Source organism: Pipra filicauda, unplaced genomic scaffold, assembly GCF_003945595.2.
Source record: "Pipra filicauda isolate LSUMZ 115617 unplaced genomic scaffold, ASM394559v2 scaffold190_size1978887_pilon, whole genome shotgun sequence".
Taxonomy (NCBI): domain Eukaryota; kingdom Metazoa; phylum Chordata; class Aves; order Passeriformes; family Pipridae; genus Pipra; species Pipra filicauda.
Genome location: NW_024104299.1, coordinates 276,480 through 298,552, shown reverse-complemented (window position 1 = coordinate 298,552; position 22,073 = coordinate 276,480). Strand labels below are relative to the sequence as shown.

Genomic DNA, 22,073 nt, shown 5'->3' with positions numbered 1-22,073 from the left:
ATCTCCTGCTAAGAAACAGAGACTTAGACGTAGCAGGTTATTACTGGTTATACTGGGTACATCACTGGGATGTATTTCTCACAGAAATCCCAGGCCATGACTCTTGGGATAGCTTCTTAGAGCAGGAAACTGAACAAAAATGATGGTCTAAGAATTAAACCACTGTCCTTTTCCCCCTCATCACTGACCATAATTTAGAGAACCTGACTTTTCATTAGCCAATTCTGAGTAACAGAAACAAACTGCTTCCTTTCCAAGTTGTTGTATTTGAGCTTCTTTGGAAGTCTGTTTGCATTTCCTCACAGCCCTCCAGATCCAACAGCTGAGCTCTGAGCTGCTGCTTCACATGATCTGTCAGGATCCTTCCCAGTAACCCCTCAAGGCTGATAGAAAGGAAAGATGTCCATACAGTTTAATTACCCAGTCTTCCTAGTTCAGGTTAAAAAGTATAATATCTGCATATCAAAAGTTGCCAGAAGCAGCTCCAGCAAGAATTGTCATCATTAATGCTTGCATACAAGGGGGGTGAAGATAGTGGATATGTTAACAACATTTTAAAAAACTAACCAAACAAGTAGGACTTGTCCTACCCGGGAAACCACACTGCCAATGGTTTAGCAGAGTACCTGCACTGCAGCTAGCAGTTATCTATATGTAGGGGGGGAAAAAAAGGAAAATAAAATGAAGGTAAATGCAATTAAGTACTTTCGTAAAAGATAAACATGCATGCATGCAGGCTATGTGAAAATATCTGAAGCCACAGATGTATGTAGTCAAGACCAGAACTGAACTTTTGGTTCATCAGAAGTTAATTTTCTGTGTGACAATAACTGCATTGAAAATATAACTTCATTCTGGTTTATAGTACCGATTTTGTACTTTTACAGCCTTTGTAATAAACCATTCCAGGTAACAGATAAGGCTGAGAACAGAGTAAATGACAGATCTCACCTGCTTAGGCAAAACTATTTTTTGAGATAGAAAAGTTAAAGAAAGGCATAGTGTTGCAAATGCATCAAGGACAGACCATCACAGAATAAGTTTTAAAGGCCTATAGAATCTATCCCTGCTATGACTTTAATGCAGCCGTATTGATTTTAATCTGCTGGAAGATCTGGCTTCAGCAGACTTCAGTCGAACAGCACATGGGAGCTCGACCGAGTTTGTGCAAGATCTGCTTGTTGTTGATACATCATTGCCAGTCTCGATGGTGTTTCATGGAGAGATGCCATTGATCAGTCTCTGAAAGCACTCCCACATTTTTATATCATGGTTTCAGAACACTCCCAGAAAGACCATCTTCAGTCCCAGAAATGCCCTTATATACAGAGCACAATAGGGACCTTTATGAGCAAGCTCTACTAGGGATCTTTGGAGTCACAATCAGGATCTCAGTGTAACTGTTTTATTTAGTGAGTACCTGCTTTGATGCAATAGTATTTAATCACAGAATCAACTAGGTTGGGAAAGACCTCTGAGATCAGTGTTGGATTAGAAATCTTCTTCTGTCTTAGTAGTGACTCTCACTCGCACTAGTAATCTCTTAACCCATGGAAGTCTCTTAACGTATAGGAAAATTTCCTCCTGAGCTTAGGAAAGAGTCAGCCTTTCGTTTGAAAACTCTCCTAGCAAACAACCCAAAGCTCTTCTTTTCTGCTTCCAGGACAACTTATCTTTTGACCCTCATTAATCAGTTCCTCGAAAACTGAGCCTACCCCTCCATACCATGGTTTAGTTTTGACAACAGCTTGATGTTGCTCTGTCCTTAAGTGACTCCTGGTTGCTGCCTTTCTCACTCTGCTGAAAGACTTTGCACTACAAATTTTAAATTGTTTCAGCAATTACAAAACATCATTCCTTCTACTGAGAACATGGCAATGAAGATGAAAAAAGCCTCCTCACTGTAGTCACTAAATATTAAGTAAAGGATATTTGCAGTAATAGGATATTTCTGGGCTGAGGAAACAAACAAGAGTTTATCAGTGTAGTACTGCTTTATTTGCCTGATGACCTTTCAGGTCTTGGTCTTATAGAGAACCCATTCTGTGTTTTCCTGAGACTTCAGACACTGTGAGAAGTCTCAGTGAAAGAAGAAAAGGAACATCTTCAGTCAAGGACCTGAAATTGTAGTTCAGAATAAAGCCACCAGTGATTTTGAGAATTATCCATTAATACTCACATCAGTGGATATTAAAAGAAATTGTATAATCTGACACAGAGGTGGCAACATGGAGAACTTGGTAGGACACAGCATTTTATAAGAACTGTCAGTGGTGGTCACTTATGAGAAAAAGTAACAGAACTCTTGCTCTTGGAGCAAGCGTGTAAGTACTCCATGGGTCTGTTAAGTATGCCACAAATTTTGAAAAAAAACTATGTTGATGTTTGAAATGTCTTTTTTACCACAGCAATGTGGGCTCCATCAGTGTACTGGAGGAACACAGTCAAGGAAATGTCAGACAACCAGTGTCTAGAGAGACTTTCCCGGTGCAAGAGACATGGGGCTACCAGAGAGCGTGCGGCAAAGGGCCACTGAGATGAGCAGGGACTGGATCATGACCCTCTCCCCTAGGAGGAAAGGCTGGAAAGAGCTGGGTCTGCATAACCTAAAGAATAAGGAAGATCATCAATATGTACAGATAGGGTGAAAAGAAGACAAAGCCCAAAACCTAACAGAAGTTATCTTCTCTCCCTGTATACCCTAACCTACACCCTTAAACTTCCCACTGGCCCATCACACCCCGCCGGGCCTGCCGCTGCCGGGGCTGACGCGGCCACCGCGCGCCCTCCCGCGCACGCGCAGCGCCACGCCCCCGCCGCTGCGGAAGTGACGCGCGCGCGGCCGCGGAGCCGTCCCGGCGCGGAGCTGTCCCGGTGCGGAGCTCCTGCGGGCCCGGCCCGGCCGCTCCCGGTCCTGTCCCCGGCCCTACCCCTGCACAGCCCGGGGGGAGGCGGCGGCCTCCGCAGCCCCTCGCGTTCCTATCCCGAGCCGGGGGCTCGCCCGCAGGGAGAGGTGGGTGAAACAGTGCCTGAGGCCCCGCGGCGTGGGCGGTAACGGGGCCCGGGGTCTCTCGGAGCTCATGGCCGGTGCGTGCGGTTGTATCCGTACCGAGCGCGGTGCGAGCGCGTTCGGAGCGGAGGGAAGAGAACCGTGGGGTGGGGACTGACGGACACGGGCTGCCCTCCCGGGAGAGGCTGCTGATGGAGCCCAACAAAGTTATTAGTGCCTTCCTGCAAGTTAATAGGACTTGTTTCTCCACGAATTTGACAACAAATACATCCTTTCAGGTGACAGTTTTGTTCTGAAGGTGCCGAACCATACCAGCTTCAGGCTTGCCTGAGTTTGTCTGTCCAGCGTTAATTTCCCAAGAACTAAGGTGCTTTATATTTCACTTTAAAGCTGAATTGTCAAACTAAAGCTTACAGTCAGCTGTTCTCATCAGTGCTTTCACTGGCAAGTCTTAACCTGTTTCGGAAACTTGTATTTTTGGGGTTTGGTTATGTTAAGTTGTGCATGTTTTTGTTATGTCATAATCACCTAGAGCATGACCATTTACACACAAGACTGAGTTTACTGTCTGGCAAGCAGAGTAATTTTTAGAGGTTGTCTTATTTGTTTTCATATCGACATCTTCCAGGAGAGTTAGGCACAGTTTAAGAGGTTTAGGCCACTCTTTTCTTTTGATTGTGGAAGTTGGTGGGGAGGACTTATGGAGGAGTAAACTACCAAGTGTTTAGAGGCACCAGTTTCTCATAAATGTGCTTATTGGTTTGCTTACTTTGATTTGGGCACAGTCTTGATGAGGAGCTTTGTATGTGTGAATGTTCTTGTGACCATGTGTTTTTTCTTTGTTGCCTTTGAGGAGAGGATGCCAACAGACAACAGCCCCCTGCCAGACAGTATCCAAGAACAAGACTCTGCTACTACTTCAAGCAATAATTGCCTGCTTAAAGATGAGGAATTGGGAATTGAACAAGAAAATGGCATTTGTGACAATGACGTGGGTAATAGTGCCAGAGTTCCCAACTCTGACAGCCAGCCTTCCACTTCTATGGCTGTTCCTTTGGAGATGCCCAGAAGAGGACATCCCCTTTTACAGATCAACAGGCAGCAGATTCAGTCTGTCTCCTGTAGTGCACATGCTGCTGAGCTCAAAGATTTAGGAGTTGATGTCTATGACCAGGATGTACTGGAGCAAGGAGTTCTTCAGCAAGTAGATAATGCAATTAATGAAGCTAATAAAGCAGCAAAAATAGCTAATGCATCAAAAGAATATGAGTCAGTACTGGAGGACTTAAGGTAAATGGTGTTCTTTTTTATTGTTCTTTCCTGTTACTGACCATCTGATGAGACCCAGTATCTCAAGTTTTTATAATCTGGAAGAGAAGAGATGTTTTGAAAGCTCTAGATCACTTATACTCTTTGGAGTCACTCTTAAAAAAGGCGAAAATATTTTTCACGTCAGACAGTGCTTCATTGCTCTTATTTGACTAATCTAGTCATGCATCAAGGCAGCAGAGTACAGTACATCTCCTTTTTCTGTTTTGTCTGCTACCTTACCAAGATTCATATCTGTTTTCTGGGCAGGGGAGAACTGCATTATACTCTTACTCAGACAGGTACTTTCTGTAATTTGGATAACTCCGTCTCATGAATGTTCTACAACCAAAACAACCTCCTCACAAGTGCTCGTAAGCTTGCAAGAAGTACCGAATGACACCTCAAAAGAATCAAATGCTTAAGTAACATGGTGTATTGATAGTAGAAGACTTTGAGAAATAGGAGGCACTAACCTTTAGAGTTTTGATCTCCCTTTCTAATTTCATTGTAGAGTTAGTATGTGAACTATTGCAGGTAAATAATTCTACCTGTGTATCTTTTGCTGTTTGCATTAATGGTGGATTTTAGTGCTCAGGAGTGCTGTAGGCCTCAATTACCTGTGTGAACTCACGTAGCTCTCTTATGCCTAATATTATACACCTCATTAATTTTCCAGTTTGGGCGTGGAGTGTGAAATTAAATAAGTTTGCAAAACTGAAATCTAATTTCAGATGTTATGGAGCAGAAGAAAATAATGGGTAAGATGGTATTGAGAGGAAGAATGGAGCAGCGTAACCATTACAATTAGATTGTGTGGTTGTTTAAAGAGTTGTGCACGGCAGTGTCAATTAGTTTATGTTTTCCCATTTTTCTTTTAAGAAGCATCCTTGATTTTTGTTATCCCTCTGGTTTTGTCTTTCACTGAAATTCATAAAATGAGATTTATGTGAGGGAATACAAATGGTTTATGCAGACTTGTAGAACCTTGTCTGTGTAAGACGTAATGTGAGAATCTGAAAGCTGATAGTCTGAAAGTTGATATCTGAGAAAATTAACAGGTATAGCTGACTTTTTGAACAGAGGGGACTAACAAAACCAAAGACATATGAGTAGAGCATGGTAGAGTTGGTTAAAATCTTGTAGCACAGTGAATCCATGACTAGAGGAAAGATCAGGCAAGAGGTGGCTCTTTTTTGAGTAGTTGGCACAAAGTTCATGGTAGAAGCTGCATGATTCTGTAATATACACACAAATTTAAGCAAAACTGTTTGAAGTTAAATCCTGTTTAAATCCCAGATTCCAGAGTCCTATTAATTAAAGCTTTGTGGTAGAGGACAGTTAGTGGTATGTGTCAAGAGACTCTATAGCCAGAAGTTAGGAGGTATGCAAGAGGATGGTGTACTTCAAAGCAGCAAAACTAAAGGGGATGAGGTGGTTCAGAAGTGTTGAAAGTGGCAGTGATAGCTGGAGAGCTGGTAAAATATATCTCATAGGAAGGATAACAGTTGGTAGAATCCACATTAGAGCTGGAGATAATTGTGGCCCAACAATTTCCTCCCTGACAACTCAGGAGCAGTTGCATGAGGAGAATAATGGCTGTTCTGCAGGTGTTGTGAAGAGTTTTCTTTGACTTTTTAATAATGATTTGATATACTAATTTGTGTATCCTTATGAAATATTCTGCTATTTGAATCAACGAGCCTAGATTTCTTGCTTCTGATGGCAGTGCCTTCTTTCTTGCAAATGAATTCAGCAAATGAAACATGATATTAGGTTATAGCATGTGGTTCAACTTGAATTTCATATTGTATATGGAAACATGAAAAATGTTCCGCATAAGGGAAGTTTAATGTTGATGTGCTGCTAATTCTTTGAGCTAGTCTGCCTTCCTGAAATTGCATTTCTATCTTGTAATCTACTTTTGGTGTAAAAGAAACTGTAAAGGTAAAAAATATAAGCTTCCTTATATACTGGCATCAAACGATTAAAACCATTTTAGAAAATGAAAACATGAGGTTTCCCATTTAGATTTGTTTGTGTTTTGTTTACCTTGAGTAATAAAAACAACCACTCTCGTTTGCTTATCATCATCATCGGACTTGTAACTTTTGAGTGCTAAACATTACAGTGGTTGTTCAGTTTCCTTTCCTTTGGAATTTTACTATTAGCAAAATGTAGTTTAAAAATATTCTATGGTGTACAAGTTTTTAAAGTGTTTAGTATTTCTAGTGTTGTTTAAATATAATATGCTTGTTCAGAAACTTACCTGTAGACCTTTTTACACCTTACCTTAAATCTCCTGGAATTTCTGAATTGTCTGAATCAAGATTGTGCTAGTTTTCTTTCTAGAGGTTACTGGTACATTGCAATCTTATTGTTTTTTCAGATCATGTACAACATCTCTGAGACAAATAAATAAAATAATTGAGGAAATTTCACCTCAAGCTGCCGACAACAAAAATATTAGCAGAAAACTAGATTCTGTAAAACGGCAAAAATATAACAAGGTAATTGGATTACATTAATTTCCTGCTAACAATACTTAGTTTGTACTTTGTCTTAAGGTTTGGATTTTGTGATATAATTCTGAATTATATAGTTCAGAGTTAATCTACAGTTGCTGTTCCTTCCCTTTGAAATGGTTTCATTTTCTACCAAACATACAAATAACTGTATTTAAAGATGTGCAAGTGAGAGCTGAATTTTTTTTTTTTATTCTCAGTTTTGGAACAAACTCTAAACCCAAAGTTCCAGGACCTGCTCAGAAGACGAATTTGCATTAATTTAAAAAAAAAAACCTCCCAGCAGTGTTTGGAGAATTAGCAGAGCATTGTTAGGGTGTGATTCAGTAGTTGACCTAAATCTCAGCTCTCGTGGTTTCATTCCCTGTGTTCTTTTCCTTAATCTTCTTTCGTTGTCTGTGTCTTGTATCAGTACACATCATTCTTTTCTGTGAGCCTCTTTAGCTCATCCATTTGTCAGAAGGTGCTCCAGCTTTTTCCTGCCGGAGTAGTAGGTGAAAGGAGCTGTAGAGCAATGTAGCAGGCATCAGGACAATGTAAGCAATAGACCTCTAGCTGTGAGTAGGAAGGAGATTTGAGAAAAGGGAAACTTCTGCTGATCAGGGATGTAGCACTTTGATCAGCTCACTGTCTGCTGGAAATTCACCTTCAGCTTTCTCTAATGATAAACCTAATAGTGAAATTTGCTGTCCTTTGCCCTCAGACAGGACAGTCTCAGGCTATATGCCACTGACTCATTTGCTTGTTTGTTTTTTTAGCCTTTATAATGTCAGCAACTTGGATAACACCGTGCTCATAATTCAGCCAATTAAGATGGTGATGGGGGCAGTACTGAACTGTGGCACAGGACTAGGAACAAGTAGTTAGAAGTAGTAGGAAGAAATGTATTAAACCAGACTTACAAATAAAGACTGAGCATGTAATTGGGCACTGTATTTTGCTTGTTTTCATATTGCTTGAAGTGATTTACACAAGTGTTAGTTTCAGGGGAAGTTCAGACCTCGTTTCAAGTTCATTGTTAACCATCTTTGAAGTGTAAGAAAAAATTTCCATCTGAAAGCTATAATCCATAAAAGTGCTCCTAATAACCTGAGGAGTGTTTTTGGAGGCTGCTTGGAGGCAGGCACTGTATTTAAAGCTGGTCTTGAGCTACTTTTGCATGGAGAAGTGCTTTTTAGTACTCTTCCTTTTGTAGTATTTTTAAAAAATTGCTAGAGAAGACTTCTGTTATTGAGACAAATGGGAAATTAAGGACTGGTCTGGTACAAGACAGCTGTTTCCTCAGAGCAGACATACAGGACATGTTGTATGATACAAAGTACTCTGGTAGCAAGGATAATAGTGCATACACAGGAGGTAATACATTGTACCACACATGAATACACTTACCCTTTGTGGTTTGAAAAGTGCTACATGAAGACAGGAGCGGGCTAGTGAACAGTTCTTCATCAAAAAGAAAAGAAAAATTGCTCATTTTGTCTTGAACTTTATTTTTGCTGAAGCATATGCCTCCCTGGGTAAGGAAGTATTTCCAGAGAATGGAATTACTAATGTGGAAGGTTACATTGCCCATGTCTTTGTCTTAGTGGTTGGAATGTTTCATAACACTAGGAATCATAACATCTCCAGTAAATATACAGTTGAGGATATTACAATTGGATAAAAGATGTAACAGAAGAGCTACCTATGAATTATTTTCATAGAAGTAATAAACTATACTTCTTATAGCATCTGTAACATTGATATTTTTGAAGTCATTTGACTTTTTAGTTTTTGCTGTTAAATTAGCTGTGACCACTCCTGATAAGGAAATCTTACAGCTGGACTTTTTGTGGCTTAGTAATCATAGTAACCATTAACCCAATCTTGCAATCCTGAACAAAACTTTCAGTGTTCTCTCTTAATCTCAGCAATCTGCTTGATGGGCTTCCTTCACTAGAATCAACACATTCATAAAAAGACCTTAAGAGATGCACATAAAAATGCGTAATGTCCACTGTGTGCAAACAGTCTGATCTTACTGTACACATATGGTAAGATGATCATACCCACAAAATTGTGTGTCTTCTGTGGGTTGGAGCCCTACAGGTATTGTGACACGTTTTTGCACTTTTTTTTGTTTCAAGTGCAATACTGTAAACATTTGAATGTGAGATTCTGGTTGAGAATACTACAAATGTAGTAATTTAAGTCATGCTTAAAAGGATAGCAAGTTTATGAACCAGATTAAAAATTGAATTACATATCTAATTCTCATTGAAGGAGCAACAGCTGAAGAAGATAAAAGCAAAACAAAAGCGTCTCCAAGGAATTCTTGGTTTAACAGAGTTTGTTGATGAAGCAAATGAGATTGAATTGGAGGAAGATGAAGGTATGTATGGGAGACGGCTGCCTTTTTTTTGTTTGAAGCTAGTTTGTAAGACTTTTGCCAGTACTGAGGTAAATTTCAGTGCCTGGCTTTCAAAGAGGGAGTTAGAACACTTATTCTCTGCACCTGCAGACTTGCAGATCTTGGCATATTCATCTGGGAAGTTTTAAAAAATAAATGTTAATCTGCCTTCAGCTGAGTAGGGATGACTGAGGCACATTAGAGTATTGGGCTTAATAAATTGGAAATCCTAACATTTTTTTCACAGCTAATTTGATAAAGATGACTAACATCATGATTGAATTACATTTTAGATGCTGGATGCTATCAATCAGCATTAACAAAATTGTTTTTTCTTACTGTTGGGAAGTATCACTAGAAATGGAAGGGGGACGTACATCTCTTTTGCAGGCTGCAATGTGATTTTTTTTAAATTAAAAATAAAATTTCTTCCAGAGCAGGACATATGTTCTCTGTGTTTTTGTAGCTGTTCTTTCTCACTGCTGTCTGCAGACTGAGCTTGGATTTTGTAACTCCAGTTTATCTGCGTCTTGGCCACAGTCACTAATCTGCAATATTCTGTAGGGCAAGTTTGGATCCCACTGACATCAGTGCATAACCTTTGGGTTATATTATTGTTTTCAGAGGAGAAAATTTTGTGCTATTTGTCCCATGCAAATGTGGCTGGAGTGGATTCCAGATCTCACAGACCTCATGCTTCTCTCCTGATTCAACAAAACTTACAGTTGTCAAAACCTTAGTAAACTTTTCTCAGTGGAAAAGCATCTTTAATCTTTTTTCTTTGAGTGGGTTCATGCAGCAAAACTCAGGCACCCAATATGTTGAAATGCAACTAGGAAATGAGTGGAGCCCAACAGAAGAAATGGAATAGAGCAGTTCCAGTAGGAGGGGGTGGAGGTGGAGAGGTTTCATGCGTCATCATTGCTCGTTAAACATACAATAGATACAGTGCTTTAAATGGGACCATAATCAGTAGCATGCTGGGCTGGCAATTCTGATACAGTTATTTTGAAGTTTTGGACCCCAATAATAGATTTCAGGCCAGGATTCCCCTTCAGTTTCCTGAATTCAAGAGCTTTTCTTCCTCTTAGGTTTCAGACACTAGTTATAGTTTGTGTATAGTAGCTGTATGCGCAGTGTAACTGAAGTGCTCTTTTATGACAAAATGCTGTGCAGCCAATCTGACTTTTAAAGTTATCATGCTAATATTACTATTTTAGGATAAGAAGACAGACTTTGGGTTTTTTGATTTATTGATTTGGGTTTAGGGATTTTTCTGAAGCATGTGTTAGGACAGTCTATGTGTTTTGTAAGATTTGTGTCTATTCTGGTGTGGTAATCGAAATGTCAGATCTCAAGCTTATGAGTAGGACTGAAAAATCAGTAATAAAATGGACATGGGCAATGTTGCTGCATATGGGAACACTGGTTTCTTGCACTGAACATGGTGACATGGGTGGTATTGACAGCATAGGTGGCACATTAGAGTTCATGTGCCATCGGGGACTGTAATTTTATCATAGTTCTTGCTGCTGTGTATTGTTTCAGAAGTATTTGCATTTTGATAGTAAGTATAGTATTTCCTATGTGAAGTTTGAGAAGTAGGTTGAAGTAAAAGTCTTGGCTTTTTTGGCCATCGTTCTGTTGGGTTTTGCCATTTTTGAACTTCAAGTATTATGTGTGATGATAATTTGGAATTTAAGTTGTATATAAAAACTGAGCTAACTACCCTTGTTCCTATGTTTTAGTTATACAGAAGGTGTTAAAGGCATGCCGTATGTTCTGATTTTTGTTGTAGAACCTGGTCCCTCATGTCTTGGTAGTATGCTTATGCCTGCCCAGGAAACAGAGTGGGAAGAACTTATTCGTACTGGTCAGATGACTCCATTTGGAACTAAAATACCTCAGAAGCCAGAGAGGAAGACACGACAATTACGACTGAATGAAACATCTGATTTTGAGAAGTACTTAGCTGACCAAGCTAAGTTGTCATCTGAAAGAAAGAAGTTATCCCGTCGCAAAGGAGCAAAGAAGAAAGCACAAGCCAAAAGTGTTCCATGTATAGCTCCCACAACTACTACAAAGGAAAAAAGTGGTAAAGCCCTGTCAAAAACAGATAAGCGCTTAAAAAAACACATGAGAGAACTTCAGAAGCGTGCCCTTCAGATTCAGTCAAAGGCCAGGATTCCAAAGGAAAAGAAGTATCCTGAGACCAAGAAGTTCAGGCATGACCAGGAAGATGATAGTGGGGAGTCCGAGTATGTACCTGATGAGGAACTTTTCGATCCAGAAGCAGCAGAAGAGGAGGAAGAGCAGGCGTCTTCTCTTGCTGAGAATGATTCTGATTATGAACTTAAGAATTTATCAAGAAAAAGAAAACGTTTGGTGAAGAAGGTTTTAAAAGAAGCTGAACATGATGCTGACTTTGTTCCAAGCTCTGAGGAAGAAGAGCATACACCGGGGAAGCACAGAGTAAGAAGGTGGAGAGATGATGGAGATGTGGACTATTATAAACAGAGACTAAGGTTAGTCCTAGACATTTTTATTAGTAATATTAATAAACTGTGTTGAACATGCAAAGGGCAATGTCTGTAATACTTCAGTGCACTTCCTAACAGTGTAAGGGAAATCTGGCAGTGTAAGGGAACATAGACTTCCAGAAGGAATCAGACATACTTATTAATTACTTATTAAGTTCTTATTAATATAAGAACTTTGCTGTTAGATTTTGCTGATTGTTATAGGTCCTTCGGTAATAAGCTATTTGAGTATTGGTGTGTTTGTTTGGAGAACTGCGAATATACCAAAAATTAAGTATATATTAAAAAAGGTATTACTTGGCAGCTTTGTACTTAAGTGCTGCCTTTGTCTGTAGATCATATGCTCACCTTTCCAAAAAGAAAAAAAATTAACGTCTTCTGCTTGATAGGTGAAATTACTGTGCAGACAGTGCCCTCCCTCTTCAGAGGGGTGTCACTTTTCCACTGAGAGAGAAATCTTTGGTTTGGGATGGGGTGGAATGCTTAGTTTTCAGTTTTATATAATTAACTACTAGTCCAGAAGAAATAATTTGAATAAATTACAGTTACATACTATTTCTGTAGAATCTGTTACTTTATTTAAATCCGAGGCATTTATTTATAGTTTATATGGCTAACAAGTTTATTTGAAAATCAGTATTAAAAGAATCTTTTGAATTTAAACTTGTAAAAACATTTATACTGGAAATGACAATATATTATTTAATCAATATCACATGATATTGCTTGTATAACTTATGTTAGAAGTCATAAGTAATTGACACTGGACATTTGTACTGCTCTTAGTCAAGTCTAAAACAAGCTGCTCTGGTTGACAGTGATTTTTTCCTCTCTGTTCTTGATGACAGTGAGGGTAAAAGCTTCCTCATCTATAGAGATGGTGACAGTGGTGTTAATAGTGATGTTTTCTGTTGCTACAATGACCTAAGGTTGTAAACTAAATAACATTTGTAAGGAGAATCTAGTGTGCCAGGTGGGAAAATACTTGTTCTAAGCTAAGAACAGGTTCTTTTCAAAAACGGCAGCTGAAACACCTTGTACTAAGCTGTGACTTATGAAATTTGTATAACTTATGTGTTGGTGTTCTCTGGGAAGCTACAGGGTGTGGTTGAGATGTTTTCTCTGCTGATAGCATAGCAGTTGAGCTCCTTACAATAAGACTGCAATGTTTCCATTTTTCACAACTCAATGGAAAACATTTTGAAGCGGCAATGAAATGACATGTAATTTGTTAAGCTGTTAAAATGCTGACTAGACATGCCAGTGAAGTTATGAGACTCTTCTGGACACACTGGGAGTCAAAAGATCAAGATCACTAAAATGGTTGCTTTAATTGTTCTCTAACGACTGGCATGTTTCTTTTCTAGTATAAGGTTGAGCTTCATATAGTAAACTTCGGCTTGTTGATAGCATGTTTACTTTCAATTAATTACCTTTCATGAATGCCCTTCAAGTAGTTATATAGTCCTCTAGAAAACCATGGAACTTGAAAACAGATGTTCCAGAGCAGAAGGAAGAATATATATTAGGTCTGTCAGTGAAGGGTGATTGATGTAGAGATAAAGCCTAGCATAAAAACTTGATTAATGCTTCGGAGGCTCCAATTTTACATTTCTATGGAAATATAAAATCTCATGTATTTAAATAAAGCTGTGTCAGAGAAGGAATCAAGAAGTAGAGGTATAATCACCATCTCTTCTGGAGTGAGAGCCTGGGTTGCTGTGGAGGAAGAAGTATCTTCTGGTCGCAGAGATACTGAGGTTGTAGAAAACCTCCCAAAGAAAGGGCCCAACTTCACTTTGACATCCCAGGTTATCAAGGCAGATCAGCACCTGATATAAGGCAATAGGTTTGCAATCCCAGGATGTTACCCTTCAAAGTTTAAACATGGTTTATTGGTCTTGAATAGAAATTTCAGAAAGAGGCTAATCTGAACAATATCCAGAGGGTCAAAAAGAAATATGTTTTCTGTTGGATGCATTAACAAAAATTAATTGTTCTTATCGGTAAAATATTTACTGTTTTACTGAATAAAACTGTATTCTTCACATTTAAATTAGACCAATATTAAATCATTTTTAATTCAGTGTTTTCATCAAGAGTAATTTATTTTGATTGAAAGTTTTAATATGACTCACAGTTTAAATTCATTCAAAAACGTTTTTTAATAACGTTAAGATTGTGACAATTTATCCTTAGCAAAGTCATATCATAGACTACATTTCTTTTGGTTACTGAAGTTACAATAAAAGCCTAAATGAATTTTAGAAATATCAATAACTGTAATTGCTACCAAAACACTACATCTCTTAAAAATTTCATAGCTACAGTTATTGTGGCTGTTAAGCTGCAGCTGTCCACATTGATGTTTTTATGCTGACATCCCCAGGTAATCTTCATTATGGGAAATGCCACAAGAAAATAAAATGTAGTGAATTAAGAAACATATTAAGAATGCTATAGAAATGCTGTCATTTTCTTATGTTTATATCTTGTTTCATGTCAGTTTTACTTTTGAATGCAAATGAATGGGTGAGATTATGGTGTATTTTACCCGTGAGAGAGGCAGAGGAAAACCCTTTAGGATTACTTTATTCTTCTGAACATCTAGTCTTGTGCTTGGTGATGAATGCAGTCCTATACTCTTAGAGATTGAAAATGAGTTTCCTTAACATTAAAACTTTTCAGAGATGGGACTTCAAGAGATTGGTCTGTGTCAAGGGGAAACTACATTGATGTTGTTGAAGCATGATAATGAACTAACTGTGCAACTGCAGAGCATCTCTGAAAAAAGAGACTGCTGTCAGAACAGGAGCTGTTATCTGCAGTAAACATCAGGCAGGAGAGTACCCAACTCTTTCCTTCTAAAGGCTACTTGCAGTGGTTGGCCTAGTCATTTAAAGCAAGATGTGATCAGTGGAACATGAAAAACTAAAAGTTAGTTATATAGAATTCAGCTCAGGCTCTCAGTAATTTCATTTTTTTTCCTTGTGTGGGTCTTGCTTTTCTCTTAGTTACTGTTACTAGAGCCATGTTGCTGTGCAGAGATGCAGGTGAAAAAAAATCTTCTGTTCTGAAAGGTCAATGTCTAAGGTGAATCTTGCTGTAACTATAATTTGCTATAACATCAGGGTTATGGAGAGTAAGATAAATAAGCAGGATACTGTCAAGCACCTATAAAATAAGTTTAAGATTCAGTGAAATTGTCATTGCCAGCTGTCCTTCATACATTACCAGCTGAACCCAGAGGCTTAGGTAAGCATTCTCTGGGTTGCTGCTGAATGTCTCAGAGGCTTATCCCTATCAGCAGGTATGTTACCAATGTGTCTTTTGTCATACATGACAGTGACCATCTTGGTCTAGAAGTGTTCAAAATTGGAGCTGTGGGATCTAAACCTGTAGCCTCCTGTCTGGTCAGGTAGAATGGTCAGGTGTCATGGTTTAACCCCTGCCAGCAACCAAGCCCGCCCCACCCACCCAGCAATGGGATCAGGGGAGAATCCTTAGGGTAAAAGCAAGAAAACTTGTGGATTGAGATAAAGACAATTTAATAGGGAAAGCAGAGGCTGCACACACAAGCAAAGCATCATGAGGAATTAATTCAGTGCTTCCCATGGGCAGGCAGGTGTTCAACCATCTCCAGGAGAGCAGAGCCCCATCACGTAGCAGTTTCTTGGGAAGACAAATGCTGTCACTCCAAACATCTCCCCCTTCCTCCTTCCCCCCCATTTTATATACTGAGCATGATGCTGTATGGTCAGGAATATCCCCTAGGTCAGTTTGGGTCTCCTGTCTCAGCTGTGTCTCCTCCCAGCCTCTCACACACCCCTCGCCTCCTCACCAGTGTGTCAGTACAAAGAGCAAAGGCCTTGGCTCTGTGCAAGTCCTGCTCAGCAATAAGAGAAACATCTCGATATTATCAGCCCTGTTTTCAGCACAAATCCAAAACACAGCCACATACTAACAACTGTGAAGAAAATTAGTCCATCAAAGACCAGCACATCAGGTCGTGACAGAGCCAGTTTCTTTGAAGACTATGGAAAACAGTGAAAATGAGCCTGTTTTCAGCTTTTTGCCTAGAATCCCAGAAGAAAAGTAACCTTATATGCATATTAAATGCATAGGAAATAAACCTTCTTTTTTCTGTTTTTTTTTTTTTTTTTCTCAATAAGAAAACTGCTGTATGGTTTTCTTGCATTATTCCCAAGCTTACCAGATGTAGAAATTGCAAATTATCAAGAAATTTCTTTTTTAATATTACAGTTTTCCTTTGCATGTCTTAAAATGCCAAGCAAAAGTATAAAAAAGTAATTTTTGCTGCTTATATGTAGTTACTATGTTAAATTATTGGCATCAGTAATACAGTATCTGCGTAAGGTAACAGCTTGGGGTCAAAACAAAAATTAGCGGTATTATGGACACTGTTCCCATAATTGTCAGTATGTTGCTTCAAGACTGCTGCTTCGAGCAAGCAATTACATGTCATCTTAAGGGAGATAAGTGCCATATCTATGTTTTCCTGTGCATTCTGTATAGTTTGTGGAGTAGAGCTGTTTGACTTCTATTGCTGTCAAGTGCTCAAAGGCAAGACTAGGAAAGCTACTTCTTTTCATGTTCACCAAGTGATGTCCAAGCAGCTGAGTAGATGGAAATTGTGGCTATCAGTATACAAAGCAGTTGATCCAAGGAATCAAACAAAAAAATCAAGATTTGTTTTAAAGTTGGGTTTCAAAGATCGGTTTTCGTGTGCCAGCTTTCTTTGATGTATCTGAGTCACTGAATCTCTTGATGTTTCAGAGTTATAAATTAAAAAAGGTTTAAATATTACCTTTCCTGAAAGATACTTTCTTAGAGCATCCCAACTGCTCTTTAGAATGACAAAGCCAAGACATAAATGAAGATATATTTTATCTCACTTGCTGAGTACACCTTTCATTCTAAACTCAAGTGTGTAATTGTGTACATCAGTCTTAATTTACTTATGGAGAATCGTGGTACTAACTGCATGTATTTCATCTGTTAGGACGTACCAATTAAATCCACCCATATAGACCATAAAAAGTTAGATCAAAAAAGTAATACTGAATGCTTCAATTTAGCAAATTAGAATAATCTGTAAGGGATTCTTAACTGTATAAAATATAAAACATATTATGCTTCACAAATGTAAACTATATTAAATACTCAGCTTGGTTCCTGACTGTATTTTTTTAAATGTGCTCATTACTGTTTTGGGTGCAGAATTTCTTTCTAGGGTATTGCAGTAAGTAGGAAATGGGCTTAGTATCTGAATACAGTCTTATATTAAGAAAACTTTAATTGTATGATATATGGCTTTCATACTTTCAGGATAAAATTGTATTTATGGCATCGACCATGGACAACATAAGATTTCTTAAAGGTCATGCTTCTATTTTCAAGGGACCTTGGTGATATAGTAAAACCTGTATTTTCTGATTGTTTAAACATACTAATGCTGTTTAACTGAGATGTATAAGGAATATATCAACCAAATGCTCACTAAGTTACTGTGTAGTTACGTTGAAGATGAGCTACTGCTGTTTCTCCCTCCGATGTTTGACTTCCAGGGAAAAGGTACAAGACCAGATTGACCAACCGTGACTGATCTGGTCTAGCAAATAGTTTTTGTCCTCCCATTGCTTCAGCCATTTAGATATTCACACTTTTTTAAAGACAATAATCAAGTTTTAGTGTAGAATATCTTAATGCTATGTGTTACATGAAGTTCATAGCCTTTCAGAAACAGAATAGCTTCTTCAAACTGTGAAAGTTTGTAGTAATGACAAGTTGCTGATTTTTCTTTGAAATGGTAATCAAATGCAAAAAAACCTCCTGACATTTGGAGGAGGTGTAGTACGAGAGCCTTCAATACTACAGCTGGAGTAATTACACACTTCAATGAAATAACAGAGACAGTGTGTGAAAAGTAAACTTTAGTAAAATTAAGTACAGGTTTTATTAGTTCAAGTTGTAGATGTATGTATTTTCTAGGTATCTAATAATTTTAGGAGAAATCCCAACATCGATCACACTTCTTACAGAAAATATAGTAGTTACATTGAGTGTCTAAATTTCTGGACAGCTTCGAGCTGATCTCAGGCCGCTTCCTCTTGGTTGTTTCGGGGTCACTTTTTCTAATGCACACTAGAGGGCAATCTACTTCTTCCCAGGGGATGCTGACACCCCAGTGCTGGCTAGTGGTGATTCACGTTGGAGTATAGAATTAGAAGCAAACCCTTGTACAAATTATTGCTCTGCTTGGGTTTAGCATGGATTGTTTACCTAGATGTCTCTTTGGAAGCTTTGTAATCTGTAGTTGTTTTGATTTTAGTGTGATAAGTAGCAGTTTCCTTCCTTGGTTTAAGTCCTGTCATAACCCACTCAGATAAAATAATCAACTTCTAACATGTCTCAGTTCTAGTAGTGACACAGTCTGAAGCAATGACTATCAACATTTGTCAATTTGAATTGTTGATCTTTTTCTGGAACTCAGAAGAATAATTGACTCTCTGTACCTGATAGCATAACACTGTAGATCTGAAGAAAAATAGAAGCATTTTTATGCTGTGCCTCTAGAATGTGTCATATCTGCCTGTTAGACTCCAGAGCATGAATGCTATTTTTCTAAGTCAGACATTTAACAGACTGCTAGTCTAAGACAGAGATTTCCATTCTTGTTTTAGGATAGGTAAATTGAAGGGGAAAGCATTGATGCTTTATATATTATTAGTAAGTTCTTTTTTACTACTTAACTGGATATATGATTTCATATAATGAAATAAGAACAATCCAGTAATAAACATTAGCAGTTCATCAGTTTTAATCAGCAAACTGAAGACTATCTTTGTCCATCTTATTTTTTACCCAGTGTTTGCTGTTTTTTTCCTCTCCATCATTATTTTTGCATCTGAAGACTTCCTGACTTGAGATCAAAACATACTTAAGTGAAACTGACCCTTTAAGCCTGTTCAGCATTGCGTTGTCTTAGTTTTTCAGTGCTATCTATCTTGGCAGTTTATTGTAACTTTTGTCTGTTTGGACATGGTGGTGTTTATTTTCAGTTGATAAAACAGTACCAAGTTTGTGACTGGTTCTACAAAGGCGAACTTTTAAGTATTTTTTCAAAATATCCTGCTGAAAAGCCAGTCTGGAACCTCCCGTAATTAGCTTTCTTTTATGAGAAAGGGTGTGTGATTGTGTTGCTTGTATATGAAGCATTGAACTTCTTCCCTGCTTTCTTGTTTCTAATCCAAGTTTCTTTAAACAAATTTGCTAGATATGCAGAAACCTTTATGTGGAAGTTTCAACAAGTTTAACTGAAGTAAGTGGTTGGGAAGACATGAGAAAATCTATTAATGCTGCCACTGGAAAAAACACAGCCTGAGCTTGTCTTGTAATGAGTTTGCCAGTCCTGGGGAAGATGATTTTGAATAACTTAACAGCAAGAAGAGACTCGTTTTTAGTGTTTTCACCTGATTTCATACCAGAGAATGCAGTGTAATGTCCTTAGGAAGACAGACATAATTGGTGAAGTTGTCCTCAAGAACTGCTTACATAGTTAAAACATACAAGTTTCCATGGCTGATGGTATTTTCAACTTTGGGACAGAAATTAACCAGTATTTTTATGATTATGCTTCTTTTTCCTGACATGGATAGAATTGGTATAGTAGCTTTGAAAACATACAGCAATCAACACATAAGCTTAAAGTACACTGGATTATGTGTACCAAGGCTGGAAATAAAATACTGTTTACGTATCAACCTCTAGATGCAGTTTATCTTCAAATGCTTAAAAGCAATGCAGAGCTTTACAGAAAAATCAGGATAAATAACTTTAAAAATGAAAAAAAAAAGGTAAATTTTATTTTTGTCACGGTTTTAAATAGTTCAGAAATCCTTCTTCCCAGAATATGGAGTGTGTTTTGAGGAAGGGGGATAGGGGATTTACTTGCATAATTCGATCCTCTAAAAGATTACTGTTTTAAATCATTACATCAGAAAATGTGTTCTTTTTGGGTTTTTACCTGATTGAAAATTCTGTGTCATTTTCATAGACTTTCTTTTCCATGTTATAATTGAGTGTTGACTTTTCATGCCATTCCAGGAAGTGGCAAAAAGAACGTTTGAAGGACAAAGAACATCAAACAGCTGAGGAACTTTCTGAAGAAAGTGATGTGGAATTTGAAGAGGGTTTCAGAGTACCAGGATTTCTCTTCAAAAAGCTATTTAAGTATGTATTGCATACTTTATGTTAATATTATGCTGGTGTATGCTGTTAATAATATTGGTACTAATTAATAGTCATGGTGAATTCCAGATGCCCTTTACTGTAACTTTTACTTCAGTCAACGATTCCTCGACTTTAACTTCAGTTGTTTCAGTGAGATTCTTTCTTTTAAAAAAGGTTCCAGGATTGAACTTCAAAGAAATTAATTTATTGAGAGCACAAAATGCAGTTAAAAAAAATTACAGATGATAACTGGCTGATGTGAATGTTGTGGATGGGTATTACCTAAACTATGAATGAAGAAGCTCTCCTTGTCTATTTTTTAAATGCTTTCTTTTATGCTTTTCTAATACATACTTGCTCTTAATTCAGGTGTGGAGTTGTAGAATTACTCCAAACATAATATGTTGGCAAGAAGTGATAAATGAAAACAAGAAATATGGTGTTTCTGTGATTGTGTGGAGTGTGTGAAATTTTATGCCGGTAAAAAATACATACAACTTTTTCTTTAAATAACTACTCAAAGTCTACTCTAAGTAACTACTTGTAATTCATATTATGAAATAATATTGAATGAAGTAAAGTTTTAAAATATAGAGTGACTCTTAATTCCTTTAGTAGATGGAAAACACTCTGCAACTCATTCTTTACTTATTTAATGCTGGATTACAGATTTGGACATAACTCCTTTCTGTTTCAGTTTTTTGAGACGTGGTGCCCAGTGATGCTTCCAAGTTCATCTCAAAAAGCTATTTACAAAAGGCAGCCTAAACAAGCTAGCAGCTGACCAGTTATCTTCGTTCATAATCTCTCCCTTACGTTTCATGCATGATGGACTTGAATTCAATTTTGTTGACGTTTCACACAGCAGGAAAAACATCTCTTTCAAAAGCAAACTCTCTAAAATCTTATTGTTGTGGTAGAAAGCCCTGGTTTATAATGGGCATGTGTGGTATCCCTTCCAGCAGAGCCACTTAGTCTTGACCTCAAAGAAATTATTACTGTTGTTCTGTAGTCCTTGGAAGGAAAGCACTAGCTCTGAAATGGAATTGAATTAATGGCTTGATTGCTGGGACCATCCAGAGCCAATATGTGGTCTCCAGTTGTTTATGCAAAGGTACTGCAGAAGTATTCATCTTGAGGATGGATGTGTGGTCTAAGCAACCCGAAGGGAAATAAAATAAAGCAGACACTAAAAATTAATCATAAAGATGCAAGCCTCACTAATGAAGGGTATCCCTGCAAGCATGAGTCAGTTGGCAAAACCTCTTAAGTGGTTAGAAAGATCAATGGAGTTGAATGATTCGTCTGACTTGTAACTTAAATGCTGATATCTCCAGTGTAGGAAAGCCCATGGTCAATAGGCATTAAACTGTTGAGTTCTGAGCAAGTTTCATGCAAAACATGTAATTATATTGACCTGAGGATATACATAGCATGTACTGTGAGTGATCTTCTTGCATAGTTAAATTACACAGAAGTTAGCTCATGCTAGAAATAGAAGAACCTCAAGTTTGTCCTTTGGCAAATCTGTTAAAGTGGATGATCTGTTTCTTCCCTCTATGCTTGTCTGCTTTGATGAACATTCAGCAGGAATAACAATGGTACTGCTGTGGAGCAAAACCAAACAGACTTGCAAACATTGCCTTACATACTGTCTGCACTTAGCCTGAGAGAATGCTGTCTGTATTAAAAAGAAGACAGATTTCATCATTATTTGCCTTCAGTATATGATTTCCCTGATATATCTGAAATGCAATTTTGTCTCCACAACAATGCAGCTAAACTATGGTAGCTACTGTGATGAATTTTAAGGGATGCATCACAACATGATTGCTCATGTGAAAAACAGTCCAAATATAACTATATTGGAAGACCAGCATTTTTATTTTACTTCCACAGTATTTTTGGTATTAAAAAAAGGGGGGAACAAAAGTATAAGATTTGAAGAGAATTGATTATCTCTCCATATAAGTACAAAAAATTGAAGGAGAGGTTTCCTTTAATTTTTGCATAAGTGCATGTTTATATAAAAGATGATTATGCATGAT

The 22,073-nt window shown here is 37.9% G+C and overlaps 1 protein-coding gene across 4 annotated transcripts in view; it reads left to right on the top strand.

Annotated features, from left to right (window-relative positions):
- The first annotated feature begins 2,883 nt into the window (after nt 1–2,883).
- ERCC6 (ERCC excision repair 6, chromatin remodeling factor) overlaps nt 2,884–22,073 on the top strand; it is a 46,402-nt gene continuing 27,212 nt past the window's right edge. The window contains exons 1-6 of one of the 4 annotated variants that reach the window (XM_027718309.2): nt 2,884–3,013; nt 3,867–4,300; nt 6,708–6,828; nt 9,106–9,214; nt 11,031–11,757; nt 19,900–20,025. In XM_027718309.2, the coding sequence (XP_027574110.1) occupies nt 3,870–4,300; nt 6,708–6,828; nt 9,106–9,214; nt 11,031–11,757; nt 19,900–20,025 (1,514 nt within the window). In that variant the 5' untranslated portion in view covers nt 2,884–3,013; nt 3,867–3,869. Of the gene's footprint in view, nt 4,301–6,707; nt 6,829–9,105; nt 9,215–11,030; nt 11,758–19,899; nt 20,026–22,073 lie in introns of all 4 variants that reach the window. The other 3 variants (XM_027718318.2, XM_027718301.2, XM_039380231.1) reach the window with 3 other exon arrangements.